General features: G+C 45.3%; 1 protein-coding gene across 1 annotated transcript in view; it reads left to right on the plus strand.

The window, feature by feature from the left end:
• The first annotated feature begins 15621 nt into the window (after positions 1-15621).
• LOC134934205 (vomeronasal type-2 receptor 1-like) overlaps positions 15622-22517 on the plus strand; it is a 35435-nt gene continuing 28539 nt past the window's right edge. Inside the window, 3 exon segments of the mRNA XM_063929694.1 lie at positions 15622-15645; positions 16540-17106; positions 21881-22119. Coding sequence (XP_063785764.1) covers positions 15622-15645; positions 16540-17106; positions 21881-22119 — 830 coding nt within the window.

Below are 22517 nucleotides of genomic sequence, written 5' to 3' on the forward strand. Positions count from 1 at the left end.
CTAGTGTGGTCTCAAATGAAAAGTTATATTCGTTCTCAATGTAAGCCAAGGACAAAAGAGCAACTGATTGATGGCATCAATACATTTTGGAAAAACGTACTTACATTGGAGACCTGTAATAATTATGTAGACCATTTATTTTCTGTGCTGCCAGTGATTATAGAAAGAAATGGACAAGCCAGCTGCATGTAATTGGAATGGATCATATTGTCGACAAAAAGAAGGTCAACAGTCATTAGGTCGACCAATATTGGTCGACAGGCCATATGTCGACACATCAAAAAAGACAGTACGCAAACGAATAATGCATATAATTTGCATAAAGGGCCCTTTACCTATCGTACTCATCCTTTCTGCAAATGCTTGAAATATCAAAATTAGACTACCTGCTTAAATTAATTAATTTATTATATTTTATCTGTAACATGTACTTCACCCTAGTATTACATTTGTTATGAAATCTTGAAAATTGTTTAAAAAAAAAAAGTAGTCACCTCTGCAACACTGTATTCTGTAATTGTGTATGGATTGTACAAAGCATCCAAGTGATTGCATTCAGTTTTGTCTAACTTACAGTATATTTATACTATTTAGTTGGAATTATTTTATCATTGCAAAGTCTTATAATATGTTCCGTTACCTTGTAGCACTATTAGGTTTTAATTAACTTATTCTTTAATGTCACTTTAGACTTCATTCACCTCTGTGCTCTGAGTAACAAATAACCCCAATTTTTGCATTAATAAACTGAGGCTCTGAATTGCTAAAAGTTCACTGTTTATTTCAAATTCCAGGACAGCAGCCCTTCCCCCACCCAGAATACACGTTACTGTGCTGTAACTCTATTCCCCAAGGAATCTACTTCAAAGGCCTCTCACACTGAGATTTTCACACCTACACAATTAAGAACTGGACTCTAAAGCTGGTAATACTGTACATCAGAATGACCTGAATACGATCACACACACATAGCGATTTGGGCTGCTTTTCTAATTGCCTCACAATTCCTTTCACATGTGGTATCCCATGTATTTCAGACAAATGGAATCCATATATAGGGAAGAACAAAATTCCAAATTTCCCTCACAATTCCTTTCACATGTGGTATCCCATGTATTTCAGACAAATGGAATCCATATATAGGGAAGAACAAAATTCCAAATATAGTGTAGTATGTTAAAAGACAATAACAAAATTTTTAATACAATCAAATGCAAAATCTCCAAAAAAACATTGTAACAATTGATATGGCGATCAAATGATGATGAATGGCAAATTACCAGAATATGGTGCAAAATAAGCCTTAAATGATGCCTATAGCAATGTGGTTTGCTGCTGAATTATCCACAAATAACTTGAAAACAGAAAAGTGAAGATGGAGGTTTACCAGAATTCAACAGGGTATGTGCCTTAAAGATGTCAATTTATGGAGGCAATGGCTCCGGAACCTGTCTCCAAAGATCACGCTACTCCGTCAGTCTGGTGAATCTCCCTTCAGCAGTAGTTCTCCTGTCAAACAGAGCCAACGCGTTTCGGGAAATCTCCCTTCCTCAGGACTGAAACGCCTCCATAAATTGACATCTTTAAGGCACATACCCTGTTGAATTCTGGTAAACCTCCATCTTCACTTTTCTGTTTTCAAGTTATTTGTGGATAATTCAGCAGCAAACCACATTGCTATAGGCATCATTTAAGGCTTATTTTGCACCATATTCTGGTAATTTGCCATTCATCATCATTTGATCGCCATATCAATTGTTACAATGGTTTTTTGGAGATTTTGCATTTGATTGTATTAAAAATTTTGTTATTGTCTTTTAACATACTACACTATATTTGGAATTTTGTTCTTCCATATATATGGATTCCATTTGTCTGAAATACATGGGATACCACATGTGAAAGGAATTGTGAGGGAAATTTGGAATTTTGTTCTTCCCTATATATGGATTCCATTTGTCTGAAATACATGGGATACCACATGTGAAAGGAATTGTGAGGGAAGTATCATTCTAATTATATTCTAATTATATTCTAATTATATTCTGATTAGCGCACTACATTTGGTCTAACCTTTATTTTGTCACGTTAATTACTTCGGTATTGGGGATACCGCTTGACCTATCTGTGTGCAGCTTATCTCTCTTTTTGGCGCTGAGGTACTTTTCTGTTACATATAGCATTTGCTTTTCTAATTGATTTGCTGAGTCACTTAGAAATACAGCACAAATCTCTATGTGTGTATGGACTATAGCGATAGTGATGTGCGTCCCTGCATGCTTGAAAGATCTAGTCATCACCCATGTTTTCTCTATTGCAAACACGGGCAGTGACAGATCGCTCAGCACACATCGCTGGTGCAGCTCTGTGTGCTGAGTGATCTTGCTGAGCCCGTGTGATCACCGATATCGCTGGGCAGAAAACAGTGAACATACAGTGGCGTAACTACTGCCCCCGCAGCCCTCGCGGTGGCTTGGGGGCGAGGGGCTGCGGGGGCGCCACTGATTTAGTGCAGACTGACATGCGGACGAGCGTCCGCATGTCAGTCTGCGGTCTCGTTTCCTCCCTGCTGTTAGGAGGGACACAGAGGGCACAGTGCGCGCCTCTCCTGTGTCCCTCCTGGGTCTCCGGCGGCCGCGGGTCTCATAAAGGAAGTGCCGTTCGTGAGCACTTCCTTTATTACAATGACCCGCGGCCGCCGGAGACACAGGAGGGACACAGGAGAGGCGCGCACTGTGCCCTCCGTGTCCCTCCTAACAGCAGGGGAGCGGTGGCGGCTGCGGCGGCGGAGGAGGAAGGGGGGGGGAACGACGCACTGAGGGGGCATATCTGGCACTGATGGGGCATATCTGGCAATGGGGGAATATCTGGCACTGGGGACATTTATGGCACTGGGGGGAATATCTGGCACTGGGGACATTTATGGCACTGGGGGGAATATCTGGCACTGGGGGCATATTTGGCAGGGAGGGGGGGGGGAGAATATCTGGCACTGGGGACATTTATGGCACTGGGGGGAATATCTGGCACTGGGGCATATGTGGCACGGGGGGGGATATCTGGCACTGGGGCATATGTGGCACTGGGGGGGGGGCAATATGTGGCACTGGGGGGGAATATCTGGCACGGGGCATATGTGGCACTGGGGGGGAATATCTGGCACTGGGGCATATGTGGCACGGGGGGGATATCTGGCACTGGGGCATATGTGGCACTGGGGGGGGCAATATGTGGCACTGGGGGGGGAATATCTGGCACGGGGCATATGTGGCACTGGGGGGGAATATCTGGCACTGGGGCATATTTTGGCACTGGGGGCATATGTGGCACTGTGGGGGAATATTTGGCACTGGGGATAATGTGGCACTGGGGAGGTATATGTGTACCTGGCACATGGGGGGGGCTATATTTGGCACTGGGGGCATGTGAGTACCTGGCACCGTGGGGGAATATCTGGCACTGGAGACATATGTGGCACTGGGAGCACAGCCCTAGCAACAAGGACTACCTCCTAGCAACGAGCATGACACCCAGTGCATGAAACCCCTGGCAACAAGCATGACACCCAGTGCATGAAACCCCTGGCAACGAGCATGACACCCAGTGCATGAAACCCCTGGCAACGAGCATGACACCCTGAGCATGAAAACCCCTGGCACCGTGCATGGAACCAAGAGCATGAAACCCCTTGCAATGAGCATGACACCCAGTGCATGAAACCCCTGACAACGAGCAGGTAATTGAAAAGTAATTAGAAGCCTTACTGTAGGACTTAATGTGTAATGGGCATTACGGTGTGTGGCATAATGTATCACGGACATTGCGGTGTGTGTCATAATGTGTCACAGGCATTACGGTGTATGGTATACTATATCGCGGGCATTGTGATATGTGGTATAATGTCTCAGGGTCATTGCAGTGTGTGGCATAATCTATCACGGACATTGCGGTGTGTGTCATAATGTGTCAGGCATTACGGTGTGTGGTATACTATATCACGGGCATTGTGGTATGTGGTATAATGTCTCAGGGTCATTGCAGTGTGGCATAATATATAACGGACATTGCGGTGTGTGGCATAGGGTATAACGGGCATTGCGGTATGTGTCACAGGCATTACGGTGTATGGTATACTATATCACGGGCATTGTGGTATAATGTCTCAAGGTCATTGCAGTGTGTGGCATAATGTGTCACAGGCATTGTATGTGCTATAATGTATCGGGCATTGCAGTGTGTGGTATAATGTATCACGGACATTGCAGTGTGTGTCATAATGTGTCACAGACATTGTATGTGCTATAATGTATCAGGGGCAGTGCAGTGTGTAGCATAATGTATAACGGGCATTGCGATTCCTGTCATAATGTGTCACAGGCATTACGGTGTGTGGCATAATGTGTCACAGACATTACGGTGTGTGGCATAATGTGTCGGGGGCATTATGGTGTGTACATACTGTGTCATGTGCATTATTGTGTGTGGCATACTGTCTAAGGGCCATTGCAGTATGTGGCATAATGTATACTGGGCATTACTATAAGGAGGAAAAATTACAAATAATGTAAGGGGCATGAATCAGGATTATTTTTCTTTCCTGTGGTGGCCAACGTCTGGGCGTGCAGGTTGCAAAACTGGGGTATAAGGTAGTCTTTTCCTGCAATGCCACGCCCATTCCAACGAAACCACGCCCATCCCAACGAATCCACGCCCCCTTTTTTGCTGGCACGTGCATATTTACCCCTTTATTCCTCCCAATTATGGGGGATGGGGGGGGGGGGCGCCGAAGAATTTTTTGGCTTGGGGGAGAAAAATTTCTAGTTACGCCACTGTCAACATAGGTAAGTATGTGTGTGTCGACATGTGTGAAATAAAGTTTTACTGTCACGGTGTGTGTCTCCTGTTTTTATTTGGGTATTTTTTTTCCATTAGAACTACAGGTACCAGCGGGCACGTTTTTCTCCCGCATGCTGGTACTTGTGGTTCTCCAAGTACCAGCTTGCGGGGGAGGCTTGCTGGGACTTGTAGTACTACTGGAAAAAACAATATTCTTTCAATTTTCTCAAGGCTATCAGCCCCCCATCCGCAGCCTTTGGATGGGGGGACAGCCTTGGGCTTCACCCCTGGCCCTTGGGTGGCTGGGGGGTGGACCCCTTGATTGAAGGGGTCCCCACTCCCCCAGGGTACCCTGGCCAGGGGTGACTAGTTGGATATTTAATGCCATGGCCGCAGGGCACTGTATAAAAGTGACCCCTGGCTGTGGCATTATCTGTCCAGCTAGTGGAGCCCGATGCTGGTGTAAAAAATACGGGGGACCCCTACTCTTTTTGTCCCCCGCATTTTTTGCACCAACACCAGGCACAGAGCCCGGTGCTGGTTTTACAAATACAGGGGATGCCCTGTCCATTTTCCCCCCGGATTTTTAGAACCAGGACTGGCTCGAAGAGCCCGAGGCTGGTTATGCTTTGGAGGGGGGACCCCACGCAATTTTTGGGGGGGTTTTTCCCATCCCATTAAAAAAAAAAAAAATATATATATATATAATAATAATCTTTTTAAAAATATATAAATAATACTTGTGCCTCCAAAAAAGAGGGCAGTGGGGTGCTGGCAGTGCGGGAGTGCCAGAAGTGTCCACTGTACCATCAACCAAGTGCAAGGAGGACATCTCCCGCACTACTGACACTCCTGCACTGGGGATACTGCCAGACCTCCTGCACTGATTACACCACCTGCACCTCTGCACCGAGGACACTACTGGCACTCCCACATGTATTGGAGATATATTAATACTTCACAATTAGCTGCCACTGCTGATATTCCCGTGTGCCTGATGGATAAATTGCCCTGCACATACAGATGTCCATGTAGCTGCCCATGGTGCTGTTGGTGGCTAGAGGTGGGAGGAGAAGCCACCGGCATCCTTGACTCTGCTGACCGGAAGTCTGACCCGGTCACATGCTCGTGGCCAGGGGTTACATGCTCGTTGCCAGGGGTTACATATGCTTTTTGCCATAGGGGTTATATGCTTAGAGCCAGGGGGTTACATGCTCATTCTGGGTAGCGCTGGGTAATGGTCTAGTAATACCCCTGGCATCTGTCTCCTATAAGGGCCATCTTCCAATGCGATCTGCATGGAATCTGCAGCTTCCAGTAGTAGGTAGAGCCTAAGCATCTATTGTGCCAGTGCTGCGCCCCCCAGGACTCAGCTATCCAGGCTGCAGCCTTATGGCTGATCAGGCCCTGGGTCTCATGTTTCTTCACCCACTTGTATGGCAGACAGAGCACCCAGTGATTTATTATGGAGCACAGCCCAAGCACAGGACTGATTTGTGGCAGACAGGCACAGCACCCACTTGTATGGCAGACAGAGCACCCAGTGATTTATTATGGAGCACAGCCCAAGCACAGGACTGATTTGTGGCAGACAGGTGCAGCACCCACCTGTATGGCAGACAGAGCACCCGGTTCCTTATTATGGCAGCACAGCCCAAGCACAGGACTGATTTGTGGCAGACAGGTGCAGCACCCACGTGTATGGCACACAGAGCACCCGGTTCCTTATTATGGCAACACAGCCTCAGCGCTGGACCGATTTGTGGCAGACAGACGCAGCACCCACTTGTATGGCAGACACTGTCGATCTTCAGACCGGATCCCAATGAAATATATGTGGTATTGAAATACCAAAAATTCTCTCTACTCACACCTTAACCACCAAACAATTGCAAAAAATGACAAGTATTAATAGTGCCTTTTAGTTAGTATCATAATTTCTATATTGAATCTCTGTGTGGAGTTTGTATGAACTCTTCATCAGCACATTATCAATCACAAGGAAAAAGATTTTTTTAAACATATAGGCAACATTGAGCCAGGTACATGTTGGAAGTTAGTATGAGAGATGTATTTGAAAAATATTAATACTTCACAATTAGCTGCTGCAGCTGATATTCCCGTGTGCATGATGGATAAATTGCCCTGCACATATGGCTCATGGGGGTCATTCTGACCCGATCGCTGCTGCTGACCAGCCGCTGCGGGCCGTGTAGTAATGAGTAGCTCCCGGCCAGCACGCTAAAGCTGCGCTGGCCGGGAGCTACTCCTGAAGTACAAAAGCATCGCCGCTGTGCAATACTTTTGCACTTCTGTAGGGGGGGGGGCGTAACTGACCTGCGGGGCGGACTGGCCCTGTGCTGGACATTCCCCGCATGTCTCTGTTCCTGATTGTAGCCCTGCAAAATTTTGCAGGGCTACGATCAACTCGGAATGACACCCCATAGCTGCAATTTTGTTAGCAGATGGGCAAAACCATGGGGGTCATGCAGGCCTGATTGCACGCTAGGTTGTTTTGCTGAGCTGCGATCAGGACATAACTGCGCATGTGTGTGCCCCGCAATACGCAGGCGCGTCGCACAGGTACAAAGTGGATCGTTGCTGAGCAATGGATTTAATGAATAATCCATTCGCACAGACAATCGCAAGGAGATTGACTGGAAGAAAACATTTGTGGATGTCAACTGACCATTTTCTGGGAGTGTTTGGAAAAACGCAGGTGTGCCAATGCGTTTGCAGGGTGGGTGTCTGATGTAAATTCGGGGCAAACACTTTAGCCTGTTCGTGTCCGGAATTGACGTCAGACACCTGCCCTGCAAACGCTTGGACACGCCTGCGTTTTTCCAAACACTCCCAGAAAGCGTTCAGTTGCCACCCACAAATGCCCTCTTCCTGTCAATCTCCTTGCGATCTGCTGTGCGAATCGATTCTTCGTTAAATCCATTGCTCAGCAATGATCCGCTTTGTACCCGTACGACGCACATGCGCATTGAGGTGCATACGCATGTGCAGTTTCGACCTGATCGCACCGCTGCAAAACAACCTAGCGTGCGATCATTTCGGAATGACCCCCATGGTTTTGCCCATTTGCAAATAAAATGCTGCTAGAATCAGGTCTGAACTACTCCCTCTAGAATCTCTTTATCAGACTTTCTGCTTGCTCAGTTTCTGAAAATGCCACCTGCTGTCTGAAAAGTGGTACTGCACTATATTTCAGAGGAGATACACATGGCTTGCCGTGTATATCTTAAGAGGAAATCTTATCTCGTGCCATGAACGGCAGGCCATGATACTTTTTTCAGAAAGGTAATAGTGGACACATCTGTAGTTCCAGATTACTCAGGCACAGCAGTAGATAAAAACCCGGCGGTAGTTTATTGAACAGGATGGGTGATAAATAGCACAGCACACTTCAGTAATACAATCCAATATGACAATTCCCACCATGAACCCCTGGTGGAGTATCACCTAGGGTCCATGCCGTCATGGTAGCCCTCCTGTATTACCCTCCTAATCCCTCCTAGGAGTGTCCTGCCTGGGGGAGTTACCAAAGGTTTTAATTGGTGGGGTCTTTGCAATATCCAGCCCCTACTACCTTCCCCAAGTGTTATCTCTCATGTGATACCCAGCCGGGTCAGACTCCTGTCTGTCTGAAATAGCTCACTGTAAGTCTGTAAGACAATAGGAGTAAACAATGATAACTTCTGTTGAACAATAGTCTGGTCTACCTGACCTGAAACAGGAATCCAAATAACCCACCTACAGTAACACATAAGATAACACAGTCTCATATATTACTAATCTTCCTCGCCAGACGTTCTTCGTCTGCTGATCCGCTCTGTCAGTCCCTCCATTGGTTACCGGTATTCTACCGTGTCAAATATAAAATACTTTTACTTACATACAAGGCTATTAACCAAACTGCACCATCATACATCTCCTCACTCATCTCAAAATATCTCCCTACCAGACCCCTCCGCTCTGCACAAGATCTGCGTCTCTCATCCAGATGTATTACCTGTTCCCACTCAAAATTACAGGACTTTACCCGGGCTTCACCCACTCTGTGGAATGTCCTCCCACACACAATAAGACTCTCCACTAGTCTCCAAACCTTTAAATGTTCCCTGAAAACTCATCTCTTCAGACAAGCCTACCAAATTCCTGACCCACACACATAACCTTCAATGCTTCCCTATCCAGTTACATTCCCTCTGCACAGTCCCCATAACCTCACATTTTGTCTTCCAACAGTGCTGGATGATCATATCATACAACCCACTAAGAACCTAGCAATCTGGGGGACCATTATGTAACAGGTTGCATCTATCCTTGTGTGTCAATGCCTATTTCCCTATAAATTGTAAGCTTGCGAGCAGGGCCTTCCTACCGCTATGTCTGTCTTTGCCCAGTTTTGTTCTATAACTGTTGTTCTAATTGTAAAGCGCAACGGAATATGCTGAGCTATATAAGAAACTGCTAATAAATAAATAATAAATAAATAATATTACTAATATTAAGGCTGATTCATACACACTTGGGGGATGACCAGGGACATGTACTGAATGTAGATAATTATATAGGGGGACATGGGGATAAGAAGTACATATTCAACAGGTTTTGTTGACATGGGAAATTATTTATAGATGTATTAATTGTCACAGACCTTTCATTTCCTCACACATGTGAGTCTCATTATGAGGTGTTTTTGGTGACCACATTTTATCTGGCCTTTCTGGAAAATCACTGGAGTAGTGCCCCTTTTTAAAAAATCCGGATAGCAAAAATATTTGGGCCTCTTCCCCTGTGGGTGTTTGAATAATATATTATTGAAAGATGAAAAGAATTGGCTCTTTTTATTGTATTTCCAGCCAGTTCCAGCAAGCCACGGCAGAGAAACACTGCTTGGGTACGCTCAGGAACAGATTATCAATGAGGTGGATGGAGCTCAGGCTCCAGGCCTCCTCTTAGAAATAGGCCTACCATCAGAAGTATTAAAAGTGTATTTTTAGACTTCCGGTGGGCGGGGCATCTAGCATGGCCGCTTTTTAATTCCTGTCTGTGTAGGGGCTACAGCAATCTGTCCGAATCCTCCTCCTATTGTCACCTTGGGGATACCTGCCTTGTGGGAGTGTGTCCCTTGTGAGTAGAGGAACAATTTGATACCACACTTGCCCCTCTAGACCTCTTTTCCACCGAAGTCTGGCCGTTTATATTAATGGCGTGGATGGCCGCCTACACTTGGCGCGAAACTCGGGAGGGACGGGACTGATGCCACAGAGCTTTTACTGCTTGGTCTCCAGCGTCCCCTTCCGCCCCCCCCCCCCCCTCCCCCGTCTATAGACTTACTCTCTCCGGGTTGCCGGAGCTCTGGACGCCCGTCCGTGTGCTTCGGGTGGTGACGTCCCTGCCGCGGGAGCACAGATCGCCGTAGAAGGATTCCTGGCGCTGTGATCTGGAGGCCTGATCCGCCGGACGGAGGACCTCTCGGCCGTGACACCGCAGCGGAGTTTACTGAGACCAGCGGTGCCGCAGCTTGCCGGGTGGGAGATACTGACGCGGAGCTGCTATCCCGTCTCTCCCCGGCGGCGGCAGGGGCGAGACGTACACTGTCCCCCGCTGCCTGTGTGGATGGCTGGCCGGCTCGAGACGCCTGGGACGACCTGCCTCTGCTGACCTCTCCCCCGTTGACCCTGCTAAGTCCGCCGAGGCTCGTCCTCACCTGTGCCGCTGAAGAGTGACCGTCAAGTCTGACTGTGTGCCTGTCCCTGCTGCTGGCATCCAGGGAGTCTAAAGGCTGATCTTCTGGGACCTTTGGTGTATGAAAGCTGCTGCGGGGGCTGACTTTGCCGGGCGATCTGCAGCCCCTTAATCACTCCAGGTACTAACCCTGTTTGTCCCCCCCTCCACTTTTTACTAACAACCCCCATTTCTCTCTCTTTTATTACCCCTTACTTGATACCGTCCCCCCTCTTGTGTGCTCCTCTTCCCTCTCTTGCGATACACCCCCCTTTCCCGAACACAGTTACCCTTACTTGATCCCCTTCTCTTTTCTCTTGTTGTGAAAGCAATTGCCGCACTGCGAGTGTGCTGGGGTACCTCCTTCTAATGCGTGGGACTGTTGGCCGCTGCTTGGGACATTAACAGGACCTCATATGGGTGTGTTTACACTCCTTATGGATTGTACTGCTGCGACTACCGTGAGACGGCTGTAATATTAGGGGGCAACGCATTGCACCGGCTGGTGCTACTCATGGACGCCCCACAATCGGAGGGGAGCTCCGATTGCCCGCTGTTTGGCTGCGAGGTTCGGATCTTCTCCACTGTGTGTCTGCTTATCGGGCTCAGACCCTATTAGCCGCCTGTGCCACGTCTATGTTAGGGGTCATGCAGCTTGCATACTGCTGCAACTGAGGGAATAGTGCCACTGAGTGATTTTCTGTTGGGAAATTCTAGAGAGATTGTATTCTTTTTCTATGTTTATTTGATCGCTTCAGATATATAACCTGCTCTGCTGGCTCTTGAGACAACCATTATGTACCGTTTGTTATTTTTCTTATAAATCATTATGTGACGTTTGTTATTTTTGCTCAGAATCTCTAATCTGTATTGCTTGACATAATATATTGTTTCTAGATATATGTTTCTACCACAGCCGAGCATTACCATAGTTTATTGCCGGGGCTGTTGTATGGGCCTTCTTGTAGGTTGTGATATGCTTTAGACAATAAGAGATGGTTTAACACATCCGCCCGAGCTTTATATGTAATCACCTGTTTTTTCGTTGCTGTCTTTAACTGGGGGAACGTTGTTTGTGGGAGACGCTGATTGTTCCGCATTTTACTCTCCGGGGTATGGACAAATACCTCGAAAAAAACCATGCCTCCGAAACAATCCGGCGCCTCAAACAAAACAGGGAAGGGAAAAGAAGCCCCCCCCCAAATCAGGTCCACCATCCCCGGTTGGACATGGGTCGGAATCACCCAACTTACCCAGTGATAAAACTCCCCCTCTGACGGCAAAAGAGATTTCTGATTTTCTTATGCCCTTGCTTGATAAGCGATTTGACGATCTACAGGCCCGATTAGAAACGGGTTTGGCTCGCTTAGACTCTCATGCGACGCGTCTTACTGCATTGGAAACGAGATTGGGGGACACTGAGGACTCGGTCCAATCCTGTCAGGAGGGGATATCATCCCAACATAAACATATACAACAACTGCAGGATAAGGTTGAGGAACTGGAGAATAGATCTCATAGGAATAACCTTCGATTTATAGGCATTCCGGAGTCCTTAACGGGCCAGGCCCTCTCCTCCTATCTATCTATTGACCTCCCAAACTCATTTGGGATCATGGAGGATATGGAAATCCCCCATCTCGAAAGAGTTCATAGACTGGGGACGCTGCAAGATGGGACGCGGCAGCGCTCCCGCCCGGTCATAGCTCGCTACCTAGACTATAGGGCTAAAGAACAGGTCCTTACAGCTTATCGTAAAACTAGAGAATTGTTGGTCAAGGGTCACAAGATCCTGATATTCCAGGATTTCTCGGCTGCAGTGGCTCAGAAACTAAAGGAATTCTCTGCCGTCTGCTCTCATTTACATAGTAACAATATCAGATTTGCCTTGTTATACCCAGCCAAATTGCGGGTCTCAGAAAATGGTACTCAACTGTTTTACACAGACCCGGAAGTGGCGAGAACTCACTTCTTGACTCGCAGATCCCCTTCGAAGTCGCCTGCTATTTAAAGTATCCGTCACTTAAAATCATGGGTTAACTGTTTAAGGTACTCTCGCGGATGTGTATTTGCCTATTACGTATTTCTCTTTATTTTTGTTTTTTCTCTTCTCTCTTATCTTATAGTTTTTACTGTAATTCACTATAAGCATCCATTTTTACTACCTTAGTAACTGTTTTGTTAATATTTTGTGTGCGCACCACTAGACCTAGCTGGTGCTCACCATGTTTTTGGTTGTTAGGAAAATGTTAGAAAATAGAGTTATGAGCCATTATGGATCACTAATGTTATTTCAAATCTTAAGACTGTGCTATATTTCTCATATTGCGCTGATGTTGGCGCTGTTGAAGTCACTGCTTGCTAAGCGACCTTGGGTTGGAGGGGGGGGGGGTCGCCGATGTCCGCCTGAATCTATTGCCTACCTGTCAAGTTTCTCGCCCCCCTGTGGGGATTGGGTAGCCATGCCGTCGATAGTTTCTACCTCTTCTGAGGTGATACCCCCGAAACCGATACAGTACGTGTCTTGGAATGTAGGGGGACTTAATTCCCCAGTCAAGAGACGACATGTGGTCACGCACCTTAAACGCCTCCAACCAGATGTGATTTTCTTACAGGAAACGCACTGGCGGGCGGGTGAGGAAAATTTATTAAAAGCACCATGGCTTGGCTCTTGTGTCACTGCCCCTTTTCTCACAAAAGCCAGAGGGGTAGCCATACTTTTTCAAAAAAACCTCCCTGTTACTATTTTGACAGAAATCATTGATCCCGAAGGCAGATATATCATTATGGACGTAGAGAATATACCCTTGTCAACTTATACGCCCTAAATGTTAATACCCACACATTTATTCAGGACTTTGCACACATTCTTCTTAGCAGAACTAACTACTCCCTAATAGTGGGTGGAGATTATAACATGGTGGACGATCCTACAGTTGACAGATCACCGACTATGTCGAGAACCACTGATTCTCAGAGCAGACACCTGCTGACATTCCGAGATTCCCTAGACCTCTCTGACCCTTGGAGATTGCTGCACCCAACTGACAGGACGCATACCCATTTATCGTTGGCACACGGAACTCTGTCTCGTATTGACAGGTTCTTCATTGCTGATGACCTAATGCCTCAGATCGCTGGGGTGGATATACTTGATATATTGATCTCCGATCATGCCCCCGTCACGTTAGCATTGACCCATCCCCACATGCATTCAACGGATTGCATTTGGCGATTCACACAATACCTGGCAGACTCGGAAGACTTCAAACTATACCTAACTAATCATTGGACCAATTACATAGATGACAATATAGACTACTGGGTGTCAAAGTTGAAAAATATTCTAATACATGTCCATTGTACTAACCCCTCATGCACGTTCACGCTGCTCGTGCACCCGGTCCCCCGTGCGTACACATGTCCGCAAGTTGCGTAGGAGACGCTCCGGCGACTCGTGCGCATGATATGTGTATTTACGGCGGAGTTTGTGAGCGTGTAGCGTGCGACTCGAACGTAGCATATTTAACCCAAATAGTGCATTTTGTAGACATAGTTTCATTAGATCATGTCAGCGAGTAATGTTAGTTTAAACAGTTCCAGGACTGAGAGATTCGTCTATGCATAATAGGAAGGGTCAGACAAAGGTTGGTAGGTGATGTCTAGTATCCAGCTGTAGGGTATTTTAAGGGTAACATTCCGGTGTTAGTTAGGAAAAGATCGCTTGCTCCTGCGTATAGTTATGTACAAAAGTAGATTATCCACATTAACTGTATTTGCTGTAAATTACACATGCGGCGGGAATCCTGAGGATACCTCCCACCAGAGCAGTTGGGAAAGGACATCGCCTACCTGTTCAAATCCACCTATGACCTTTGCTGTAATGTAGAGACACATCCCTGTGTCCAATGAACAATGAGATTACAGTGACCATTGTATTGTGAATGTATGTTGTGTATAAAAAGACCACTGTTGCCTGGCCGGACACAAGACTCTGAAGGCTTTCACCCTGATAGCTGAGGACTGGTCCAGGACGTGCTTGCGAACGATTCTCCATGTATGTATATTCTCTGTAGCCATTATTCTCTGTTATTCTGTTACATTTCCTTGTTAGCCTGTAGTGTATAACTTGTATCTGTTTACCCCTTTTCTCTGAATAATCCACTGTGGTGTTAGAGCCCAGTGGTTTACACAAACCGGTGTTGTGTTTTCACTTTTCTGCAAAGGGCTTTCTTAGCGTCTCAATCGCTATAAGGTGTATAGGCATTGTTAAGGTGTTTGAGATATTACATCGTTGCAGTACTAGACTGCTAAGGTTTAAAGTATAAGCACATCCTTACACTGTTTCATTACTTAAAGGTTTACTGTATATCATTCTGTGAGCGTCCGTGCCGCCCGTGCGTCGCGCCCACGGCTCAGCGTCTGTTACGCTAAGTGCGTACCCATACGGTACTAACTACGCAAATAGCGTACTTAGTCCGTAGTGTGTGTAATAAGTCTAGCGGCCATAGCAGCTCCACGGTAATAGTGTATAGCTTTATGTTTTAAGGTAATATTTGACATTATCATGGGACAAACCCGAAATCTTTTGGAATGCCTCAAAGGCCGTGATGAGGGGTCACATTATCAGTTATATCGCCCGGAAAAAAAGAGATTCCAAATTGGAATATACTACGTTAAAAACAACCATGACCAGGGACTTCCGACAGTATACTTCTAACCCAACAGAGACTACTCTTGACGAATACAGGCAGGCTAGACGCCTGCTTGAAACCTATTTGTTATAGAAAAAAGAAATGGGAGCGCTGAATGAGTCTAATATATAGATTTATTAGTAAAATAGTGTTTCATTAAACACATTGATAAAAATGAAATTCATGAAATAGCCTAATAAAAAATTGAAACAATAATATAAAATAATAATGAAAAGTCACATAAGTGTATATTAATAAATATGACTGCAGTATATCACCTGAACCAGTATATGTAAATAAAGTCTTTTGGACCTTAATTAAAAATTGCAAATATGCTTCATAATTTTCAGCCATGCGTCCACGAACTGAAATAAATGTAAGTGGGAGACTGTTAGGAGGTACCTCTGTTAGGGATCACTGTTGAAATGTGCGGTCTCTCCTCTCCTTATGCACATACAAGCCTCATTAGTGTCGGAGACGGCTCAAATGAGCCAAGCGGGCAGTGTCCCAGTGTTAGAAATGCGGACACCGGCTCTGTATTGATGTATAATAAATAGATGGTGATGGTATAAAAGGATCAATTATTCCTGTAGTGTGTCATCCGATGGAGAAACTCCTCCGTTGACAGCACTGTACTAAGCCGGGTATGCAACGGCTCGATGCAGTGGAAGTACAGATGGTCACGCCGCTGGTGAAATATCCATTTGGTTGTGGCTAGACTTCTCCGCTGTGAGCGCTGCACCGATTCGGGTGTGCAACGGCACGATGTAGTGGGAAGGCAGCTTGTCACGCCACTGGTGAAGTGTCCATTTGGTTGCGGCTAGACTCCAATCGGTATACACAACTCAAAGGGTATCAGGAGAATATGGCAGTCAAGTGGAATCCTTCAATGGAATACCTTAACGCATTTCTCGGCCTGCAGCACTGGCCGTTTCATCAGAAGGGAATGAATGAACAAATGGTGGCTAGCCCGAGTATATATACCCCATTAATTAAGAAATCATAGTCAGCTTTGCAATTTAATTAATTCCAAACACAGGTCTCTGTTGAAACCTATTTAGCTACCCAGGCGAGGCATTCCTTAGATTTCACCAAAAATAAATTTTACAGATGGGGCAATAAGGCGGGTAGATTATTGGCGGTCATTTCTAGACCTCCTCAGAAACTACATGTTATAACCACTATACACCACCCCAGAACTGGACGGGTAATCACTAAATCTCAGGACATAGTAGAACAATTTCAATCTTATTTTCAATCCCTGTTTTAGTCAACTCACATAGACACAGATATACAAACACAGTTGCTCACGGATGCAGTATTGCCCCCGCCCCCCCTGACCACATACCAGAGAGAAGATCTTGTGGGTCAAATAACGGTTGAGGAAATTAACACTGCTATCTCCAACTTGCCCCACGGCAAATCTCCAGGCCCGGATGGCTTTTCGGGTGATTATTACCGCATGTTGCAGACCCACATTGTCCCCTCATTATTGGAACTGTTTCATGCAATACATGAGAGGAGCTCTCCATCCCCGCTTTTTAATGAAGCCTTTATTACACTTATCCCTAAACCGGGTAGGGACACTAACTTCCTTTCCTCCTACAGACCAATTAGTCTCCTAAATGTGGATTACAAACTTCTAGCCAAGATAATGGCGACGCGGCTCCAATCTATTCTCCCTGATATCCTCACCACGACACAAATGGGTTTTGTAACAGGTAGACATGCGGTTAAGGCTATCCGCACAGCTCTGGCGGCGGTGGCGGCGTCCCAGTCTCCATGCACAGATTCAAATATGCTTCTTAGCCTCGACGCTAACAAGGCCTTTGATATGGTATTATGGCCACATCTGTTTACCATATTGGAGAGAAAAGGGTTTGACGGGAGCTTTATTAACTATATACGATACCTCTATACTGCTCCATCTGCCTCTCTTTTAATTAATGGGATTAGAGGTCAACGATTTTTTTTGGAACGAGGAACCCGTCAGGAATGCCCTTTATCGCCCCTGCTATTTAATTTGGCCCTCGACCCGTTGCTTAGGACACTACAGGACTGGTCTGTCTTTAGAGGTATAAAAGTGGGCGGTCAGGAAATTAAACTTTCAGCTTTCGCTGATGACATCTTCTTTATGTATCAGACCCCGAACATTCCCTAGCTCAGATCTTAAACAAGATTCAATTATTTGGCCGTATTTCGGGTTTCAGTATTAATATGGACAAATCTAAAGCTCTACTGTTGAGTGGCACTGTGATGTGCCCGACTTGGGCCACACGCTTCCCCTTACACTGGGTGTCCACATATATTATATACTTGGGTGTCATGGTGCCTCGTTATATCTCAGAACTATACAAACTCAATGTACACAAGGCCATAAATACCCTTACTTATGACATTAAGAGGTGGGAGCGGCTCACCTTGTCATATCTTGGTAATGGTGGCTATACCCCGCATACTATACCCCCTACAAACGCTACCCATTCTGTTGACTAAACAGGACTCATAACAAATTAATAGACTTATTAGAACTTTCATATGGAAGGGTGGCCGAGCACGTATTGCTTTGCGAAAACTTGCTCAACCTAAATCCAACGGAGGTATCAATTTTCCAGACGTAGTGGTTTATAATCATGCCGCTCTTTTGAGACATTTAAGGGACTGGCTGCAAGACAGCTCTACTTACACGAACACGTCTTTGGAGCAGTGCTTCCTACCGACTGTAGCTTTGACAAGTTTCCTCCACCAACACGACTGGGAAATACCTGATCATATTCGGTCTAACCCCCTTTTATGGTCTACTAGGAAGATGTGGCACATACTACGACATGACGCGAAATTGAACCCCTATCAATCCCTACACTTACCCCTAATTAAAAACCCTAACTTTTTGGACGGCATGGCTGCCCATCCCTTCAAATTGTGGAGGGAGGATGGTATAACGTCAATTCACTCATTGGTATCAGTGGAAGACCACCGTCTGCTCACCCTTTCAGAGGTTTCAACGAGGCATGCTGTGATTGCCTCGTCTCCCCTTCCATTTCTACAAACACAATTCTATGTCAGGCATGTTCTAGCACACTTTGCGGATGGGGATTGGACCAACCCCTTGGATAGCCTCCTAATACACCCTGTACCGAGTCACAAGGCCATTTCCATTCACTATACTTTTTTTAGAAAAATATTGGATCATGCTACTGTGACAGGTGGTATGTCCTCCTGGTTGGCTCACTTTCCTGCCCTGACCATACCAACTATGGAAAAAACATTACTTTACTCCCGAAAAGTCCTCCCTGCAAGCATATACACTGAATTGTTCCTTAATGTATATCACAATACCTACCTGTCCCCATTACGGCGCTTCCACATGGGAGCGACTGAATCGCACTCTTGCCCAAAATGTCACCAGAGTGAGGCTGATACCTTTCACTGTCTGTGGGCATGCCCGATTGTGCAATATTTCTGGCATTTAATTAGGAGATATGCGGAGGCTAACCTAATAACCTATGTGCCCTTTACCCTTGAATGGGCAGTTTTGGGTATCATTGATCCTGCTCTCCGCATGCCATTGGAATGTAAAAAAATACTGATAGCCTTAAGTGCGGCAGGGAAAAAGACGATACTACAGGGATGGATAAACAGCACACCACCACAGATACCACTATTTTTAAATAAGCTAAACCACATTTTTAGGATGGACTGGGTGGAGGCTATTGTAGATAAAGGTAAATTTGTGGAACGATTCTTTAAGCTTTGGGAATCCTATATCTCCACTTTACCCCTTAATACACGCTTACACATTCACAACAGCCTCAAGAACACAACATGGTACCTGACGAGATTGGCTGCACAGGACCAACCTATATCATTGATCTAGGACTGGGCGGTGGTGGCGGCTTCCCCCTGGGTTGCCCATACTATGTATAATAGCGTCAGCGTAATGAATGTTGCACTCTTGTAAAGCTAAAGTCTTTATTATTGGAAACAAAAGAAAGATCGATGTGCGGTTTCATATTATCTTGTTTAATCCTTGTGTATTATTACTACATGATTTCTGTACATCATAATCTGTGTTGTGAGTATCCATGATGTCTCAATAAAAAAATATATAAATAAAAAAAAAAACACGTGTATTTCTAATTTTCTCACAAAATTCTGCATATTTTCTGTTTTTATGCATTTGAGGAGACAGTGAGGCTGTGAGTGTAAAATGAGTACAGACCATTATAGCTAAGGACACACTCACACAGCACTTGTCACAGGTCACCCCATACTCAGTATAGGCCCTTGAAAATTTTTAGCTCCAGGCCGATGTGTCCCTTAATCCGGCCCTGGGTACGCTGTATGGGGGAAATTTACTAAGGTGGGAGATTTTTTAGAACTAGTGATGTTGCCCATAGCAACCAATCAGATTATATCTATTATCTGCTAGAAGCAGCTAGATAAATGGTAAGTAGAATCTTATTGGTTGCCATGGGCAACATCACCAGTTCTAAAAATCTCCCACCTTAGTAAATTTACCCCTATGTTTCCTTAATAGATACCCCCTTTCCCCCCAGCAGGTAAACACGTGGGGGCTCCTCCCTCTGAATGTGACACAATTACAGTACTATGCCATTACTATACTTGCCCTCCCCTGTTGCACTTCTCTAAGCATTAGGAATCACTAGTGGAAGGGGTTGGGATGTCAGTGGTCAAAATACCATCTAAAGCATTCCCATGGTGAGAATTCCAACAGGGGCAAGGTAAGTATACTTACCTTTCCCCAATGCCCCCTTAACCCTAACCCTCTCTTTCTGCTTCCTAAACCCAACCACTCTCCCTTTAGCTTACCCTAACCCTACCCGGTGGTGCCTACAGCCTTAACCTATCCCCCCCCCCTTCCTGCAGCCCAAACCTAACCTCCCCTTCCCCTCCGCTGCCTATCGCTCTCCGGTGTGCCTAACCCTAACCCCCCCTCCCCACAGCCTAAACCTACCCACCCCTCCTTGCAGCCTAACCCTAACCCTCCCCCCACAGCCTAAATCTAATTCCCCTCCTCGCGGCTTACCTGACCGGCATCCCGGCAAACACTCGTTCGTGATCCCCCCCGAGGTCTGGATTCCGGTGCCTTGATTGTATCCCTAGTCGGTATGCCGGCCCCAGCATTCCGTGAAGTGTTGGGATTCCAGCGTCGGGATTTCCCATGCCAGGTTCCCGATGCTGGGATCCTAACTGGATCCAAGGGAAAGATGTGTAACAGTCTGCGCAGGGCTGTGTGCCGTATGGCAATGCGCCTTGAAGGGCCAAACATTTGTAATAATTAAAATGTCCATAATCATTATATAATAAATCTTCTCATATATTTATTTCACTGTATAAGTAACATCTGCTGACTGTCAGTTATGGAGTCTTGGTTATTTGGATACATTGTATCACTGCTCACCCCTGGGAAATCACATCTGTGCAATTATGTGTAATAATTTTCCCTAAATTAAAATACGCACAGATCCAATTTACAAATACACCGCTGAGACCGTCCCAAAAGTAATGTAACTATGAATAGAAGCCACATACAGTATTTATTAAATCACATTATTGCATGGAATACCAGTTATCTCTATAACGCCGGGGAGATAACAGTGAGGACGGAAGAATAGGAAACACAGTGACGTAAGTATATATAATGCTGGGTGCACGCTGATAGATATATCTGCAGATCAATTGACGGCGACTGCGTTCACAGACATATTGTTGGTACACACTGGCCGACGGACCTGCGATATATCGGCCAGTGTGTACCTAGCATAAGACACCTGTTACATGTATGTTATTGCAAATCGATTTCAGTTATATTTCAAAATTGACAGCTTGTTTATGTGTAAAAAAAACTGTATTTACTACCTGTCAATTTGCAGCGGCAATTGAAAACCAGCAACGCTGTCAGTCAGATTTGTCATCGGTTTTTGACATTTCCATTGAAACCCAGCAAAACAGACCATATATAGGGGGTTATTCAGGTTTGTTAGCAAACAAAAAAAAGCACATTAATGGGCAAAACTATGTGCACTGCAGGTGGGGCAGATATAACATGTGCAGAGAGAGTTAGATTTGGGTGGGGTATATTGTTTCTGTGCAGGGTAAATACTGGCTGCTTTATTTTTACACTGCAATTTAGATTTCAGTTTGAACACACCCCACACAAGTCTTGACAGATTTGGCCGAAAAAGCACGCAAGTTTGTATCTGGAACAAGCCATTTTGCAATGCAAGGGGAGGAAATACATTTATATTGTTTCTGTGCAGGGTAAATACTAACTGCTTTTGCATGTGGCCCACAAATGTTAGACTGTTTTAGTTTTGCACAGTTTGGACACACTTCACCCAAATCTAACTCTCTCTGCACATGTTACATCTGCCCCACCTGCAGTGCACATGTTTTTGCCCAGTTGCTTGCTTTTTTTTATTTTCAATTTTTTTTTATTTGCTTCCACATCTAATTAACCCCCATTGTGATAGTACAGTGAGGTGGTTAGAGGTAGTTGGGGTTAGGAGAGGTGATTAGAGGTATTTTCATCCATTTGATGATCGTGGTGTAGAATATGAAGTTTGATGCTTATTTCCTATTTATAGGTGATTACTAATTCACACATCATGGACCATACATATACCATATATATAAATATCACCCTCTTACTCACTTTAATGTTCTGTTCCATGGATCAGAGATGCAGACTTCCACCTATGTCGGTGCTGGAGGGGATATCACAACCCGGCGACATCATGATCGGAGTCTTGATAAGTGTTCATATCGACAGAAATTACCAAAAACTTACATTCAATGTTAAACCGTCCAAGACTTTGTGCACAGTGTAAGTAAGTCCTGTATAACTCCTGTTCTAATGTTTTCTGACAATGCTTCTGTTCTGTTGGGTATTACTGCGCAGTTCCAAAAAATAAAGTGTCATCTATCAGAGTATCAGTAGGTATTTTACCTGTCTTCAGTTTACATACTGGTTACTAAGATCTGGGAATACACCTGCATCCATATAATAAGCCCAGCATATAGATAGGAGATAAATATTACCAAAGATACACTGTACTTACCAGATAGAGGTAAGTGTCCGTTGTAATAAATTAGTGTTGTACAGATTCCAATATCCTTAGTTACAGTATAAACCTTTCCATCAGTTTAGAGCAGAGCTGGCCAAACCAGTCCTCGAGATCTACCAACAGTTCACATTTTCCAGACCACCTAGGTGGTGCACAG

The sequence above is a fragment of the Pseudophryne corroboree genome, chromosome 6 (assembly GCF_028390025.1).
Source record: "Pseudophryne corroboree isolate aPseCor3 chromosome 6, aPseCor3.hap2, whole genome shotgun sequence".
Classification (NCBI taxonomy): Eukaryota; Metazoa; Chordata; class Amphibia; order Anura; family Myobatrachidae; genus Pseudophryne; species Pseudophryne corroboree.